Genomic DNA, 14472 nt, shown 5'->3' on the forward strand with positions numbered 1-14472 from the left:
TTATTAATTAAAAACACTAAGTAATGGCTGTACCACAAACAAGGCCCAGATTATTGGTTAAAAAAACATTTATTTTTAAAGGAAAAAAAAAAAAAAGTTACACAGTACATCTCACAAATTACAAAAGCTGGATTTTTCAATGATCCAAAAAACAAAATCAAGAAATTACACCAAAGCTGCATGGTGAACAGTCAATAATTCAGTGAGAAAACGTAAGCCATACACCTAGGGGCTCAAACCCAGCTGTTTGGTGCAAAATGCCATACAACTATCTCATCATGGAGTATCACATGGCTGTTCTCTTATGGTCTTCCGCCTTATGCCTGAGAATAACACAATCTATTCCAAGCAGACTAATTGGGCTTGTTTTGTGCTCACACACACTGGTAACAGCATAGTAGACCCAAAATCACACATTACTATTATTCATGACCTGCTATGACAAGAAGTATAAATAACTGAGCAGTGTGTTCCTGTTTAGAACTGTAACAGCAATGTCAGTATGAATCTGCAGTTGTTCCAGCATTAAATGCAAAAGAATAAAAAAAAAAAAGTGGGACTGCTGAGTAAATAAGCTAAGCTTGGCTTCAACAGATTTTTTTTTTTTTTAAAGTCAAAAGTAAAAGTTGCACAATAACCGTAAGAAAACAAAACAAATTGTATAAATATTTTTGGTCCAAAACTCCATCATAGCCAGGGGTCCAGAGATGGATGCATATAAAGCCAGGAGGGAGGTCAGGAAGCTAAAAGGAGTGTACAATGCAAGACCCTGCCAATAATGAAAGCAAACTGATTTCTAGAACTCCAGTTTTTCTTTAATATGCCAGAGTTAATCTTCTTGTTAAAACTAATCTGTTGTCCGAGAGTCTGTAATACCATTAAAGGCGATCTGTAGAATTAGATGCCCCATCATGCAGAGACAGCCTGTGAGAGCACGGCATGGTGCAATTAAACAACCGATACAGATGTGCCGTCATACATTATTGCTGCAGTCATGCCAAGTCACCCGATAGTCTTTTAGTGTTGGGTATATATTTTTTCACAACACTGTGACTCTGCTGGCAGTGTTTCAGAGACTCATGGACACTAGACATATGTGTGTCTGAATATTTATATTGAGTGCTACAATGTAACTGCTCCTTTTTTTCCAATAAAAGTTCTGTTCTGCTTTGCAGGAAGACTTATCTATGAACAAAGCCTTGAGGAGAGATAAAGTCAATGGAGATATAGTACCAACCAGCCAGGTCCTTTCATTTTTAAAAACAGACTATCATGGCAGTTAGGAGCAGACTGGCTTGTACTTTATCTCTCTTAATGGCTTACTAAATATATCCCCTCTGCCACACACACCATATCAATCATATCAAATTAAGCAGCCCAGTGTCCTTGTGTGACCTAGTCACATTACTTTGCATGCAAGATGCATTTTTTAGCAAGAAAAGATGCCTGATGTTAGCATTGTAAGGTACCTGGCTTCTCATGCTGCATGGCGTATTGAAGCTAGATGTATGAGAACACATCTGTTCCTTATTACATTCATAGAACACACATTTTTAAAATATTAAAAACTTGTTTAATTTAATGCCATGTTGAACAGTTTCCCCCAATACGAAGTGTAACAGAATTTTTTTTACTGCAGACCTGAAAAAAAAATAAAAGTCATCTGTCTTTGGCTCTGGAGCAACATAAGGGTACAAACTTACTGGCATTTAAGAGTTGTTATCCGCAGTAAAAACATATGAACAATACACATGGCAATACATTTGAAATGCAAGTATTTTAAGATACAGCTGTGTAATTTTAACTGCAATGAAAGCACTAAAAGGAAAACAAGTCAAACGCAGATTGGTGTGGCCTAACTCTAAACAGATATGATACTAAAAATCACTGTTCACAGTATATGTGTGTAACTTGCATTGAAAACTCATGTAAAAATGCAGACATCTAAAAGGACTGTGAGTATGTAGGTCGAGACTAGAGAAGTCAGAGTAGTGCAGATGCACAATACAGCAATACCGTGCGCAGAGAGGCAATACAAGTGATTTCCTCTCATGTCTATTAACCCGTGGCCATAGTGGGAACATGTTGGGCAAATTTCAACAAATCAAAAAACAGCTCCTGTTACATATATTTCTACCTAGTATCCATTCATTTCCTTTGCTCATTTTTTTTGTAACATCTAACAGCATATAACATGGTCCTCGGTGTTATCGTCACCCTCCGAAACAATGCGCAAGATGGCTCTGAGCAGCTTTTTATCAACTTCAGCAAACCTGATGTGGAGGAAAGCATTGTGTCTTCACTGAGTCTTGGCCTCAGAGAACAACAAGCCCTCTGCAGATATGGCATCACCCAATCCCACAGTCCTTGTGGGGTCCTTGCAGACCAGCACTGGTGTGAAATGGAAGGTAACCCCTCCCTTACTCCACACTGCCACTGGTTCCTGTGCACTTATTCTGGCAACTGGACCCTTGTCTGTTTGCGATGTAGAAAATTCCAATGGGCTCTTCAGCATTACTCGTGAAGGTTCAATTATTTCGCTGGCACAAGCCTGAGCTCCAGCAACCCGAGCGCCTGCAGCAACTGCAGCTACCTGGTTACCCCAGAAGCCATCAATGGTGGCAATAATATGATAGGCCAAGGTGTGAAAATGAACTCTTGTAAGAGCAGAGTCTCCACGGACAGAATCCTGAAGGATCCATAGCAAGATGTCACTCACTATTCCGACATCGGGAACGCCCGACCACGTGGACAGGGTGGAGTGAGGACCAGAGGCTGATTGGCTGAGGAATAGCAGCTCCTGTTCATTGAGTCCCAGAGAGCTAATCAGAGGGAAGACCTGCTGGCCAAAAGAACACAAAGATCTTATAAAAGGATGACACCTATCTTCACCACCACCAACTTACTCTATGCAGACCTCATTCAGAGTGGGACATATGTGTCAAATCACAGATGTAAAATGAGACAGGGATAAGAAATAGAACATTGCAGTTTTTTCTTAATATGCAGCATTATCTGCAAATGTGTGCTACAACTAATTGTGCATAGATAGCAAATAATCACTCCACCTGTAGAAACACAAAACAGAAGCAGATGCGCCAGGAACACAACAGGAGGCGTGGCTTAATGGCTTTGGCGTGAGCACAAAACATGGGTATAGATTACACACTTTATACACATTATAGTATATGGGAGACTTTTAAAAGCAAATCAAACTTGTATCACTCATTTAGGAGTAGATGTATGAAGCAGTGATAATGGAGGAGAAGTGATAAAGTGTCTAGTACTTTATCACCGGCCAATCAACTGTCCCCTTTTAAACCCAGCCTGTAACTTCAAGAGCTGATTGGCCGGTGATAAAGTACCAGGCACTTTATCACTTCTCCATTATCACTGCTGCATACATCTACCCAACAGTATTTTACGTCATTCCAAATCAAACAGGTACATCTGTTAGATTGACATATTCTATGGGGACAGCCTTTCTGTACTTTGCCAGTACATGCCTCATGGGCCTATTTTAGTTATTTATAGACTAAAGCAGCAATCTCAGATACAGTGTAATGCAGTAGTAGAGGGACTGAGTAGGAGGACCAAATCGAAGATTCAATATTTATGACATCACAGAAACTGCAGCTTCTGATTGGTAAGCTTGCACTTCAAGAGGTGAACAGAAATAACCCTGGGGGCTGCTGAGTGCAGCTTTCAATAGCTTAGGTAACTTCAGCTTTTTGAGTAGTTGTTTAAATGCTACATTCTAGCAGCAGCTTATACTGTGTACAAAAAGCAGCTTGTGTTATATACTACAATAAATAATACATAAAAAATATGGGAAAACTGTACTGTAATAAAATATTAACCAATTGCGTGCCTATAATAAAATATTAACCAGTTACATTACCCAGCATGGTTAAATTATATGATGTTACATCAATGGGGAAGATGTTCCTTGGAACAAGTAATTTCACAACAAAATGCAGTACAATATACTTATATAGGGCTATTCAATGAAGTCAGTTTTTTTCGGCTAACTGATTAATCAATTGCGTCTGTTTTCAGATGGAAATTGAATAGACTGGAGACTTTAGCATCGGCTAAACAGAAAATAAAGTAAAAAATGGAATCATCGATCCAAGTGGTTTTTTTTTTTTTTTTTGGACAGGGACGGATTTCTTGACAGAAAAATCGTCTCTAATTAAATAGGCGAATGTAATTTCAACCAGAAAAACCGCCAAAATCTGGCACTGAATTTCCATGTGTCGACCATTAGTGATAGACCTAAGCCAGGCATGTCCAAACTATGGCCCTCCAGCTGTTGTGAAACTACAAGTCCCATCATGCCTTGCCACAGCTTTGCTATTAGGGAATGCTAAAACTATGGCAAGGCATGCTGGGATGTAGAGGGCCACAGTTTGGACATGCCTGACCTAGGCATTATCGACCCACTATCACATAACAGGCAAATATGTACATAACAAAAAAGTTGCAGACATAAATAATACATATGCAATAATGAAGCTGCAATGTTTCAGTAGTCCAAGGCTACAGAAGTATATGGATTTACAATCATGTAATTGAGTACATGTCACAATACAAGTCCAAGAGGTGGCTTGTTCACCAGAGTGAACAAGCTACCTCCATGCAAAATGAAAGTCTAGGAAAGTCCATGATCCAGTGCACAGGACCAGGACACACCAGTGAACCTTCGGTCTAAGTTTGAAAACTATTTAATATTTTGACGAAACCTAATGGAGCGTGTCATAACACTTGCTCTTAGAAGAACTGACTCCACTGAGACCCATCTCCTTACACACTTTTAGAGGACTATCATTGTGTCACCAGGCTCATCTGACCTCCCTGCAATGGATTGCCAAGAGGGATAATGTTTTGAATGACTGACAAAAGCAGTTCCGTTTACCAATTCTCACCTCTGTCTTTATCCGACACACCCACCTGCTTATAGCTTTAAATAATGCACAGGTGGGCAGGAGAAGGCAGATATACGTCACGTGAGCCTGTCTCAACAATATATATCCAATTTGTAATCCACATACATACTGGCCCTTATTCTGGTTCACTAGCAAAGGCAAATTCCTTCTCAAATGAACAAAACCATGTGCACTGCAGGTGGGGCAGATGTAACATGTGCAGAGATATTTAGATATCTTTAGTAAAAGATTCTCTAATAGTGTCCCATTACACAAATATTGAATATATTTTCGCTGATTCTAGCTTTTAAAGTCACACATCCCATGTATATATTACCACCTGTTACAATAACTTTTTTTTATCTGTTTATAGATGCTCATTAAAATAAAAAATTTTGAATTATATATATTCATTTGTGGAACTTGTATTGTGACATTTACACATCTTCATGTATACTTATGAAGCCCTGGAATACAGAAACATTGCACCTTCATTACCGAATGTGTCTTTTTTGGTCTGCAACTTTTATTTTTATTATAGGTTATTATAATATTATTATTATAACTTGGGAGGTGGTTACTGCACACTGAGCATTCTTGCCCAGAGAGCTAGCTGCCGCACTAAAGGGTAAACTTGAGCCAGATGCAGTGGCAGGGAGGAAAAGTCAGACTCCAGTGTTTCATTTTAATTTTATTGCCACCGGTCCACCTCGCCGCCCCGACACCTCCCCCCCCCCCCCCCAAACTGGGCAGCGTCTCCCTAAAGCGGAGATGGGCAGGGAGATGCTGCCCAGCCGCTGCGATACTGGGACACACGTCCCAGTCCCTATTTCCGGCGCTCGCCAGTGAAAGGGATCTGGCGGGCGGCCGGCAAGGATTAGACAGGCTACATCTGTATGTCTTAGAGCTACTTTAACGTAGCCGATAAATTTTAATAAGAAAAGTTATGTTTTAATCAATATAAATAAAATCACAATCTGACAAGTGTACAAAAAAGAGAAATCCCTTTGTAAATGGATAGTTGCTCTTTGCAACTAGCAGTTTTTCTTCTGAGTATCTGATCATTCGATTTCTGGGGGGAACCTCCGGCACTGACAAAATTGTACCAATCCTTGTGAAGTATTCATATATTGCTGTTTTCAATATATGCTGCACTACTCGTGTCCTGTACGAGATACCCTACCTCTTCTATACAATAAATCGCTGATACCTATACAATTTCTTATATTAGAATTACTTCTGTATATTTAAATGTATATTAATAAACTATAATGTCTTCATTCAAATAATAAATAAAAAAATTGAGCATGCCCAACAAAATAAATGGTTATTTTCTTCCATTCCTTTTGAGTACACATTAAGACTCCTGTGAGCACCGCCAACCCTGTGGTGCAATAGTATTTAACAATGAATGAAATGTGTCCTTTTGGTCATACATTGGGGCAGATGTATTAAGCCCAGTGAAGAGATAAAGTGGAGAAAAAGTGGAGATAAAATTAAAGGCGATAACACACCAGCCAATCAACTGTTTTGAAAAATGACAGTTGGGCATTTATTGGCTGGTGGGTTATCTCCTTTCATTTTATCTCCACTTTTTCTCTTCACCAGGCATAATAAATCTGCCCCATTATTAGAATTGAAGTCTGTGTGGATTCAGCCTAACCTCCTTTATTACCATTAGCTGTCCCCAGCTCAGTGGTTACCTGGTGGATGATTCCTCTCATTAAGTCCCCATCTGTCATACTTGCCAGCTCCAAATGAATGAGGATATCTGAAGGAACATCTGATAAAGCAATGGCAGCCTGGTGACATATATGAAAACACCAATTCAGCAATCAGACTAGTTTCCAGTTTTGCAGTTTATCAGAAGATGAACAATTTATTCAAGTGTCAGGAAATACATAGGAGTTTCATATTAATATAGTTACAAGTAATATACACACAAATGAATTTATGTGCACAAATGGTAATAAAGAGAACTACGAAAGCACCTTTGCACAATACTATAGTCAAGTTCAGGAATACATGTGACAAGGCACTCTGCCGATCCGGTACACGGTCATAGGGGTTCTTGTTAATGTAGCACTTAGACTTAACTATATAATCGAAATCCTATTAACGATTGGCTTAAGAGTCTATCCTTAGAGCCACATAACTGATACTTTCCAGTCATTAAAATGCAATTAGCTCTGATACTGTAAATAAAAGAATGTGGGGACATGGAACATTGCTTTAATTTTCTTCTTTTTTAATTACTACATTTGTTAATAGCCTTATGAGGTTGAGCTGTATCTTTATGGGTCGCTATATCTGTGTGGAGGGAAGTAGTGTAAATGAAATCCTGAGTTATCCTACCATATGGTCTATAAATAACCCTCAGCAAGGAAAGGTTACACACAAAGTAAAATGAACCAAAACAGTGTCAAATATATATATAATGCATGCCGTGCCTATCTATTGCCTTACCTCATGTAAGCGGCTGACCCTGTTTTCACGACTTAATCCTTCCATCATGTGCAGTCCAGAAAGAACCATTAAATCTGGCTGAAATTCCTCCAGACTAGAGAGCAGAACCTCCAGCGATGTCATGGCGCCATTTGACAAGTCATGAGAAAAGATAAACCTGCTGGCAGCTGGAGCGTGACCTGAGCCCCACTGTTCCCCTAGAAGGTAGGACACCATACAAAAATAATAATGTCCTTATCTTATATACCCCAAACACCACCAACAACTACACATTACAATTGCTTACCAGCTTTATATTCCAAGATCAAATGATATTCATCCTGCTCCTGCAAAGATGCTGGTGGGACCAAGATCCTCTCATCTAGCAATTCATGAAGCTTAGGCCCTATTGGACCACAAAGAAGAACCTGAGATAGACAAGACAAAGTATATTTTAGTCAACCACCATAGGTTACAAAGCCGTGACTCAACTATTGTAAGGATGTGACTAAATAATATTGATACGTCTTTAATCTGAGCCAATGACTTCACAATAACTCCTGCTCTGTTCTCAGTAGTACAGTAAATACTGACTGCTCAGGCCTCGAGCAGCCAAACTAAAACACAAATACCGTACTGTATATCTAGAAATCATTGCAAAGGTCACTTACTCAGAGGACTAATGCCATTAAAGGTATTCACCACTGCTCTCAAATACATGACGCAAAGCAAGAATAATATACACATTGACCCTCAATGGATACAATACCTACATGCCAAATAGTTATCTGGTTATCATGAATCTCTTCATTCGTGTGTATATATATATATATATATATATATATATATATATATATATATATATATATATATATATATATTTGTCAGTGTGTCTCCGAAACACTGCCATCTGATGGCAGTGAGCGAAACTACGTCTCTCTCTCACACATGCACACAGAGGCAAGTGTTCGTGCATGTTTGTAAAATGTAGCAGACTAGCTTTCGAAGCAGTAGCTTTGAGCGGGCTTACTAGTAATAAATGAGATTGCTAGAAGTACATTAATTGTTTGGGCTAATTTACGTTAAATGATGTAAACAACCTGTAGGCTTATTTGTAGTAAAACATACTACAGACACATCACTTAACAGTGTTAGTGATGGAACAGACCATGTATCAGAATACCTGATCATGGCTGTGGAATAATTACCTCCGTATCAGGATGAGTTGCCAACCTCTGTGCAATAAGAGCAGCATTTCCTCCAACAAAGTGCTGAAAGAAATGGAAAAACAGGGCAAAGTCTCAAACCTATTGGCTTATTTAACATTGTAGAAAAGTGGTTTAAGAAAAAAAAAATATCCACAGCTTAGCATGCATCAACCACTCTGAAGCTGGCCGCTTGCGTCTCATCTGTAAACAGGAGTTGGTATAGCATGGTGAGGAAACAGCCGGGGAACCCAGAGATGGTGGCGGAACCCATAACACTGCATTATTCACAGCACATTATATTCAGACCAAACTCCAAGGGGCTGATGCTGAGTTACATTAAAATCAGACACACATACTCCTCAAACATATGTACTAAACTAATTACTCATTTGTATGTATCTTTAAGGCTAGACTAGCCACCCACCCTGTGCTTGGATACATAGCTGCCATCATCAATGACCAACCCCATTAACACACCATCACTGAACTTAGCCTACAAGTGAACATCCCATTAAACTGGGCTATCATTTTTTAGGTGAAGTTTTGAATTGGTGATCTTCTAGATCTAGTGCATGGAGGAATTCAAAAATAACGCCTATGGCTCAGTCAGGTCAGGTATTTTTGTTCTCTTGAGTTTAAAAAAAAAAAAAGTTCATATTCCCCATTTTATCTGATAATTGTCTTAATTGTATCACTTCTATACAGTCTTTAGGGGTATTCAATCCCGAATCAGACTGTCGGGACTGAGCAAAAGGAGTTATATTTTGGAATTCACCATTTCAGATGGGATGTTGCTATGGGCAATCAATCAGATACTATCTAGTATCTTGTAGAAGGTGCAAAATTAAGAAGTTTAAATTAATAGGATTTTCCCCAGCTACTTTCCAATGCATGAGGCAGGCATATGGCAGTGCAGTAGAAACTGGATCTAATATTTGAAGTGATGGCATAAGGGAAGGTCCAACAAACACCACGGTTCCACAAAATAAATAAATAAAAAATAAAAAAGGCTTAAATGCATTTTTTTTTGAGGAGTCCATCAATAAGAATATATTAAGTATGCCTAGCATATTATATTTAAGTAACAGGATTGCATTAAGGGTGTATAAATTCTAAAAAGCAGAATCTTCAAACTACACTTTCTCGCTTACAAAACTCTCAGCAACATTGTGCCACTATAGATCCCACCACATCCGAAGATCAAACCAGCTTGCCCACTTTGCTCTGCCTCAGACCATCTACTCTTCTGCCTGCAATGACTTCCTTTCATCCCCATTTTCAACATTTTCCCTAACCACAGAGCTCTTTATTTTGCCCGGCCAAATTCTCACCAAAACTCTCCCTCAACACCCACTTCTTCCTGTTTACTTACATTTATTTTTTATCATGTCCACACACTCTCTTTACTTCCTTCACACTCCATGGTGATGTGTGCCATCTGCACAGGGGTGTTTTAAGCCAGGAGGAGGCACATGTGCCTCCTCTACCCTCCAGGCCACCCTTTAACCTAGCAAGCAGCACTTCTCTACTGTGTGGGTGCGAAACACCAAGAAAAAATTTGGTACTTGTGTATTATCAAGGCGCCCATCGCATCGCATACCATAAGGCATACGATGGTATGCGATGCGATATCGCGCGATGTTGTACAATGGCATACAATTTTAAAATTGTATGACATTGTATATGGCATACAATGCGATGGGATGCGATTAAAAATTGTATAAGCACCCTAATGGGTGCTTACAATGTTAAATGCACCCCCACGTCACCCCCCCACTATAAACGTGAACCCGAAGCGTGGCGAGCGGCGGCAGTACGCGTCCTATGACCTTTTCATACCCCCACTATCCACGTCGGTGTGGAGTTGATTTCTATAAAGTGTGGCGAGCGCAGCGAGCCCGAAGCGTGGCGAGCGCACGCGGATAACTTCACAGGTAAACGCGTGCGCTCGCCACGCTTCGGGCTAGGTGGCTCGCTACACTATATAAAATCAACTCCACGCCGACGTGGATAGTGGGGGTATGAAAAGGTCGTAGGACGCGTACCGCGTGACCAACATCGGGGGCGCCGTGATAATACACAAGTACCAAAAATTCTCATCTGCCATTTTCCCTGCAATTGTTTTGTGCACTTGCTGCCGCTGATGGGGGATTCCGGAGAGGTGAGCATTAAAGAAATGCTTACAGTGTGTGCATTGTGCCGCCCCCCCCCCCTCCCTGGGGGGGGGGGGGGGCGTGGGGGCTGTATTCACCACACACCTGTGCCTACTTGTCTCCCACTTCCCCTTCCTTCCTCAAACAGATTTTCCTTTGCCCCACACCACATGATCATAACAGAATATCTTCTCAAGGATCAGATTAATTGGAAGAGAGAACATTTTTCTGCACTATTTACCCTGAATGGGGTAAGGGATTTAAGGCATAATGGTGGGCATGAAGTGATGATGAACCCCTACTTCTCCCAGTATCAAGATACAACAACTGTTAAGAATGGGACATTTCAACAAGTTACCCTATTTGAACCCCCGCAGTGCTCCAGACATCGAGTGACTGCCCGGCGATTGTATAGGTTTGTATATTATTAGGAAGAAGGTGGATATTTAGGCATAATATTGCAGACTTTTTATACAAATGCAGCATTGTAATTCATTTCCTAGAACCATGGGGGAATGTATGTACTTAGGCATGTCTTAGTATTCTGGAAATAACAATTTACTTAATATTTGCATTTTGTAGTTCAATGCCACAAAATAAAAAGTATCCATTTCATACCAGAAAGTTCCTAAGTGTCATCATTTCTGCTGTTACAATAAATGGATGACACTGCATGCAGCACCCAGATGTGTCATGCTGGCCTGTTGTGTTACCTTGGCTCCAGGGTCCTGTGAGGCAGTGCGGGAGATATGCTGAAAGCTGTCAGCATCGCTATAGAAACGCTCTGCAGCTGCACCATGCTGCATGTAGTGCAGAAACGTAGCAGCCAGCTCCTCCTGTGTGTTAAGAACTAGGTGATCTCCTCCTGACCTGGGGTTCAAACCCAAGGCTTGCAACAAGCTCACCCCTGAGACTACCACATCAACGCACGCATTCACCCTGCAATATAGGTAAATGGTTACAAGAGTGAGCTTTTCCTTGTTAAATAAACAAAAAAACGTCAACATCCTTTTCCAGTTATGCTATATAAAAAATATAACTGTAAATATAATGGTCTTAATGCAGTGGCTCTCAAACTTTTTTGAATCACAGTGCTCCAGAGTATAAATCTTTTTCATGGCACCCCTAGGCCAAAGGTTTATCACTGAGGAAATCAGAGAAAAATATTAAATTAAGTAAAAATTGTGTTTATATCTCATCCTAGGGGTCAATTATGTGGTATTGGACAGGAATAACTTGTTTGTCCACAATTTGCCTATTACACTGGTCATACATTTGTCATGTTCTACCAATCCATTGCACCCCTGCCTGTCCTTTAAGGCACCCCAGGATATCACGGCACAGTTTGGGAACCCCTGTCCTAATGCTGTGCACTGCCAGTTTCCATTATATTAATTTAGCAAAATTAAAAAAAAAAAAAAAGGTAAAATTAAGTTGTTTATATTTATTCATTGGTAAAACATGGCATTCTATGTGCACCTTTAACATCAGTTCCTCTTCATGCCATGGTATTTGAGAGAAATGTAGGAAGTCTACTGCCCCCCCATACACGGTCCGTTTTTTCGGTCCGTTCTGTACTTTTAAAGTACACATCGGATCGCATCCCTAGTGCATGCAGTGTGCATGCACTGCGATCCGTTCCGATGTGTACCTAGTACAAAAAGTATGTGCAGCACATACTTTTTGTACCGTACTATGTGATGCGCGGGAGCGCGCATCGCATAGTACAGAACGGAGCCCTACACAACGGACCGTGTATGGGCTCCTTGACAATGAGTGGAGAGGTGGACACGTGGAGAAGTTGCCCATAGCAACCTATAGGAAGTACTTGATGCATGCTAGCCAGCAGCTGAACGTCTCCACCTTTAGGAGGATTAATACTGAGCATGCTCCTCTTTGTTTCCTAATTTCACTTCCTGTACCTTCATTATCTCTTTCATGTTCCTCTTATTTTAAACGGAGGAAGGACAGTATAATTCGTTAGTTGGGGGCAGATTTATTAAGCTCGGTGAAGTGATAAAGTGTCTGGTTTTTATCACTGGCCAATCAGCTCCTAACTGTGAAGTTACAGGCTTGGATTGAAAAATGACAGGTAGGAGCTGATTGGCTGGTAATAAAAACCAGATTATCTAACCATCTTAATAAATCTACCCCTTAGTCTCTAGAGATGCCTACTAAGCACATATAACAGTCACCAGCTACGTAGCACACATTTGTTGTGCCAATTAACATTAGATTTGGTAGTTATCGTAAATCCTGGATAACTTGGCGAATATGGGCAAGTTATTGTAAGAGTTTTTTTACTTCAACTCTGTCAAGAAGAGAAATGGTCAGCATTACTGAACTACATTATAAATGAGTGGTTACAGAATAACTGTGCCAGACTCTGTTTATACTCACCCCACTGCTACCTTTCCCCAATGTTTTGCAGGTGCTACAATGAGCTGGTCCCATGCAGCAGACAGGGTTTCTTCAATAGATGGAGTGGAGGCGGTCTCCCTGAAGGAGAGACTTTGCAGGGATGAGGAGATGTAGCCCAGGGCAGCCTCTGGGATGTCAGGCTGCAGATGATGCAAAAGTCCCACTGCAAAGGCCAGCAGGCCCACACATACGGTTTTGGTCCACATTACGTGCAAAGTGAATGAAATCAAAAGGTTTATACCGTAGTGCACTAAAGTTTATTTGCTGCAAATTTCACAGTCAAGAGAACATTGCTAATAATAGACCTAATACAGAACTACTAACAACCTTCTGCAAGTAACTCCTTCAACCATATTACATAAACTCTTCCGGAGAACAGCACAAGACGCTGAGTGATCAGACAGGCAGCCACACGCCTACTACTTATTATTACTGCACAGACTAGTCATATGCTGCAAACACATCAATAAATCATTCATCTACCCAATCACAAGCGAATGCCTCAGACCAATTAAAGGGTAAGAGAATCCAGCAGCACACACAGCCCAGTAGCTACACAATGAAGGATGAATGAATGGAGGCGCCGACTCGGAGTTCCCGGTTGGCAGTTCCCTTTCTCAACACCGCAGCCGCAAGCAGTTCTGTACTGCCGCTTCTAAGATCAGCTACAGCGTAAATTTGGTCTGTGAATAGGCGAGAGCGTAGCCTCAGAGAAAGGAAGAGGCTGCGCGCATCTTCCAATCAACAGTGGGGAAAGGTCACCTGAGGGGTTTGACGTTCATCGCACAGTGAAAGCGAGGCGTGATACGCTCGCTTACGGCCACGTCACCAGACACAAGCTCTCCCTCTGAACAGATTTGTATCGCGTACAGAGAAACTATTATTGGCGGCCATTTATCTGGAGACGAAACCCACACAACATCATACACAAACCTCCTACAAAATGGTTTCTATAGCCGATATTAGTAGCGTGCTGAGCATTTCGACCTCCTGTAGATAAATGCTCTCCGTTTTGTTTTGCTTTTTATTTCAAAATGGTTACATAATTTTAGAATGAATGATACACTACTACATTGTACTGTGCTAGCTTGAGGTAACCTGTTAGACAGGGATCGTAGTTTCGGTTGGAAAGTATTACAGGGAGAATTGACATACTTGCCTACCTGACTCTCTCCATGAGGGAGAAAATGCTCTGTGCCTGGACCTCCCTGGTAATGTATACCAGGGAGGTCCATACTTGCCTACCTGACCCTCTCCATGCAGGAGGAAATGATCTGTTCCTGTGCTTCCCTGGTAATGTATGATTGCCATCAACTG

At 40.8% G+C, this 14472-nt stretch overlaps 2 protein-coding genes across 3 annotated transcripts in view; one reads left to right on the top strand and one right to left on the bottom strand.

Moving 5' to 3' along the window:
• BBS4 (Bardet-Biedl syndrome 4) overlaps window positions 1–4165 on the top strand; it is a 71587-nt gene extending 67422 nt beyond the window's left edge. Inside the window, exon 15 of the mRNA XM_083183552.1 lies at window positions 4060–4165. Coding sequence (XP_083039678.1) covers window positions 4060–4074 — 15 coding nt within the window. The 3' untranslated portion in view covers window positions 4075–4165. The remainder of the gene's footprint in view (window positions 1–4059) is intronic.
• Window positions 78–14007, bottom strand: ADPGK (ADP dependent glucokinase). 2 transcript variants are annotated; one of them, XM_083183553.1, is made up of 7 exons: window positions 13135–14007; window positions 11448–11673; window positions 8582–8644; window positions 7681–7801; window positions 7395–7591; window positions 6632–6730; window positions 78–2842 (listed from the first exon to the last, which is right to left on the bottom strand). In XM_083183553.1, the coding sequence occupies exons 1-7, from the start codon at window positions 13359–13361 to the stop codon at window positions 2300–2302; spliced, it is 1476 nt and encodes a 491-aa protein (XP_083039679.1). In that variant the 5' UTR covers window positions 13362–14007; the 3' UTR covers window positions 78–2299. The 2 variants fall into 2 exon arrangements, with proteins under 2 accessions (XP_083039679.1, XP_083039680.1); XM_083183554.1 differs by having other exon boundaries at window positions 78–2839; window positions 13135–14006.
• Window positions 14008–14472: the final 465 nt, after the last annotated feature.

This window comes from Crinia signifera, chromosome 4 (genome assembly GCF_055691185.1).
Source record: "Crinia signifera chromosome 4, ASM5569118v1, whole genome shotgun sequence".
Classification (NCBI taxonomy): domain Eukaryota; kingdom Metazoa; phylum Chordata; class Amphibia; order Anura; family Myobatrachidae; genus Crinia; species Crinia signifera.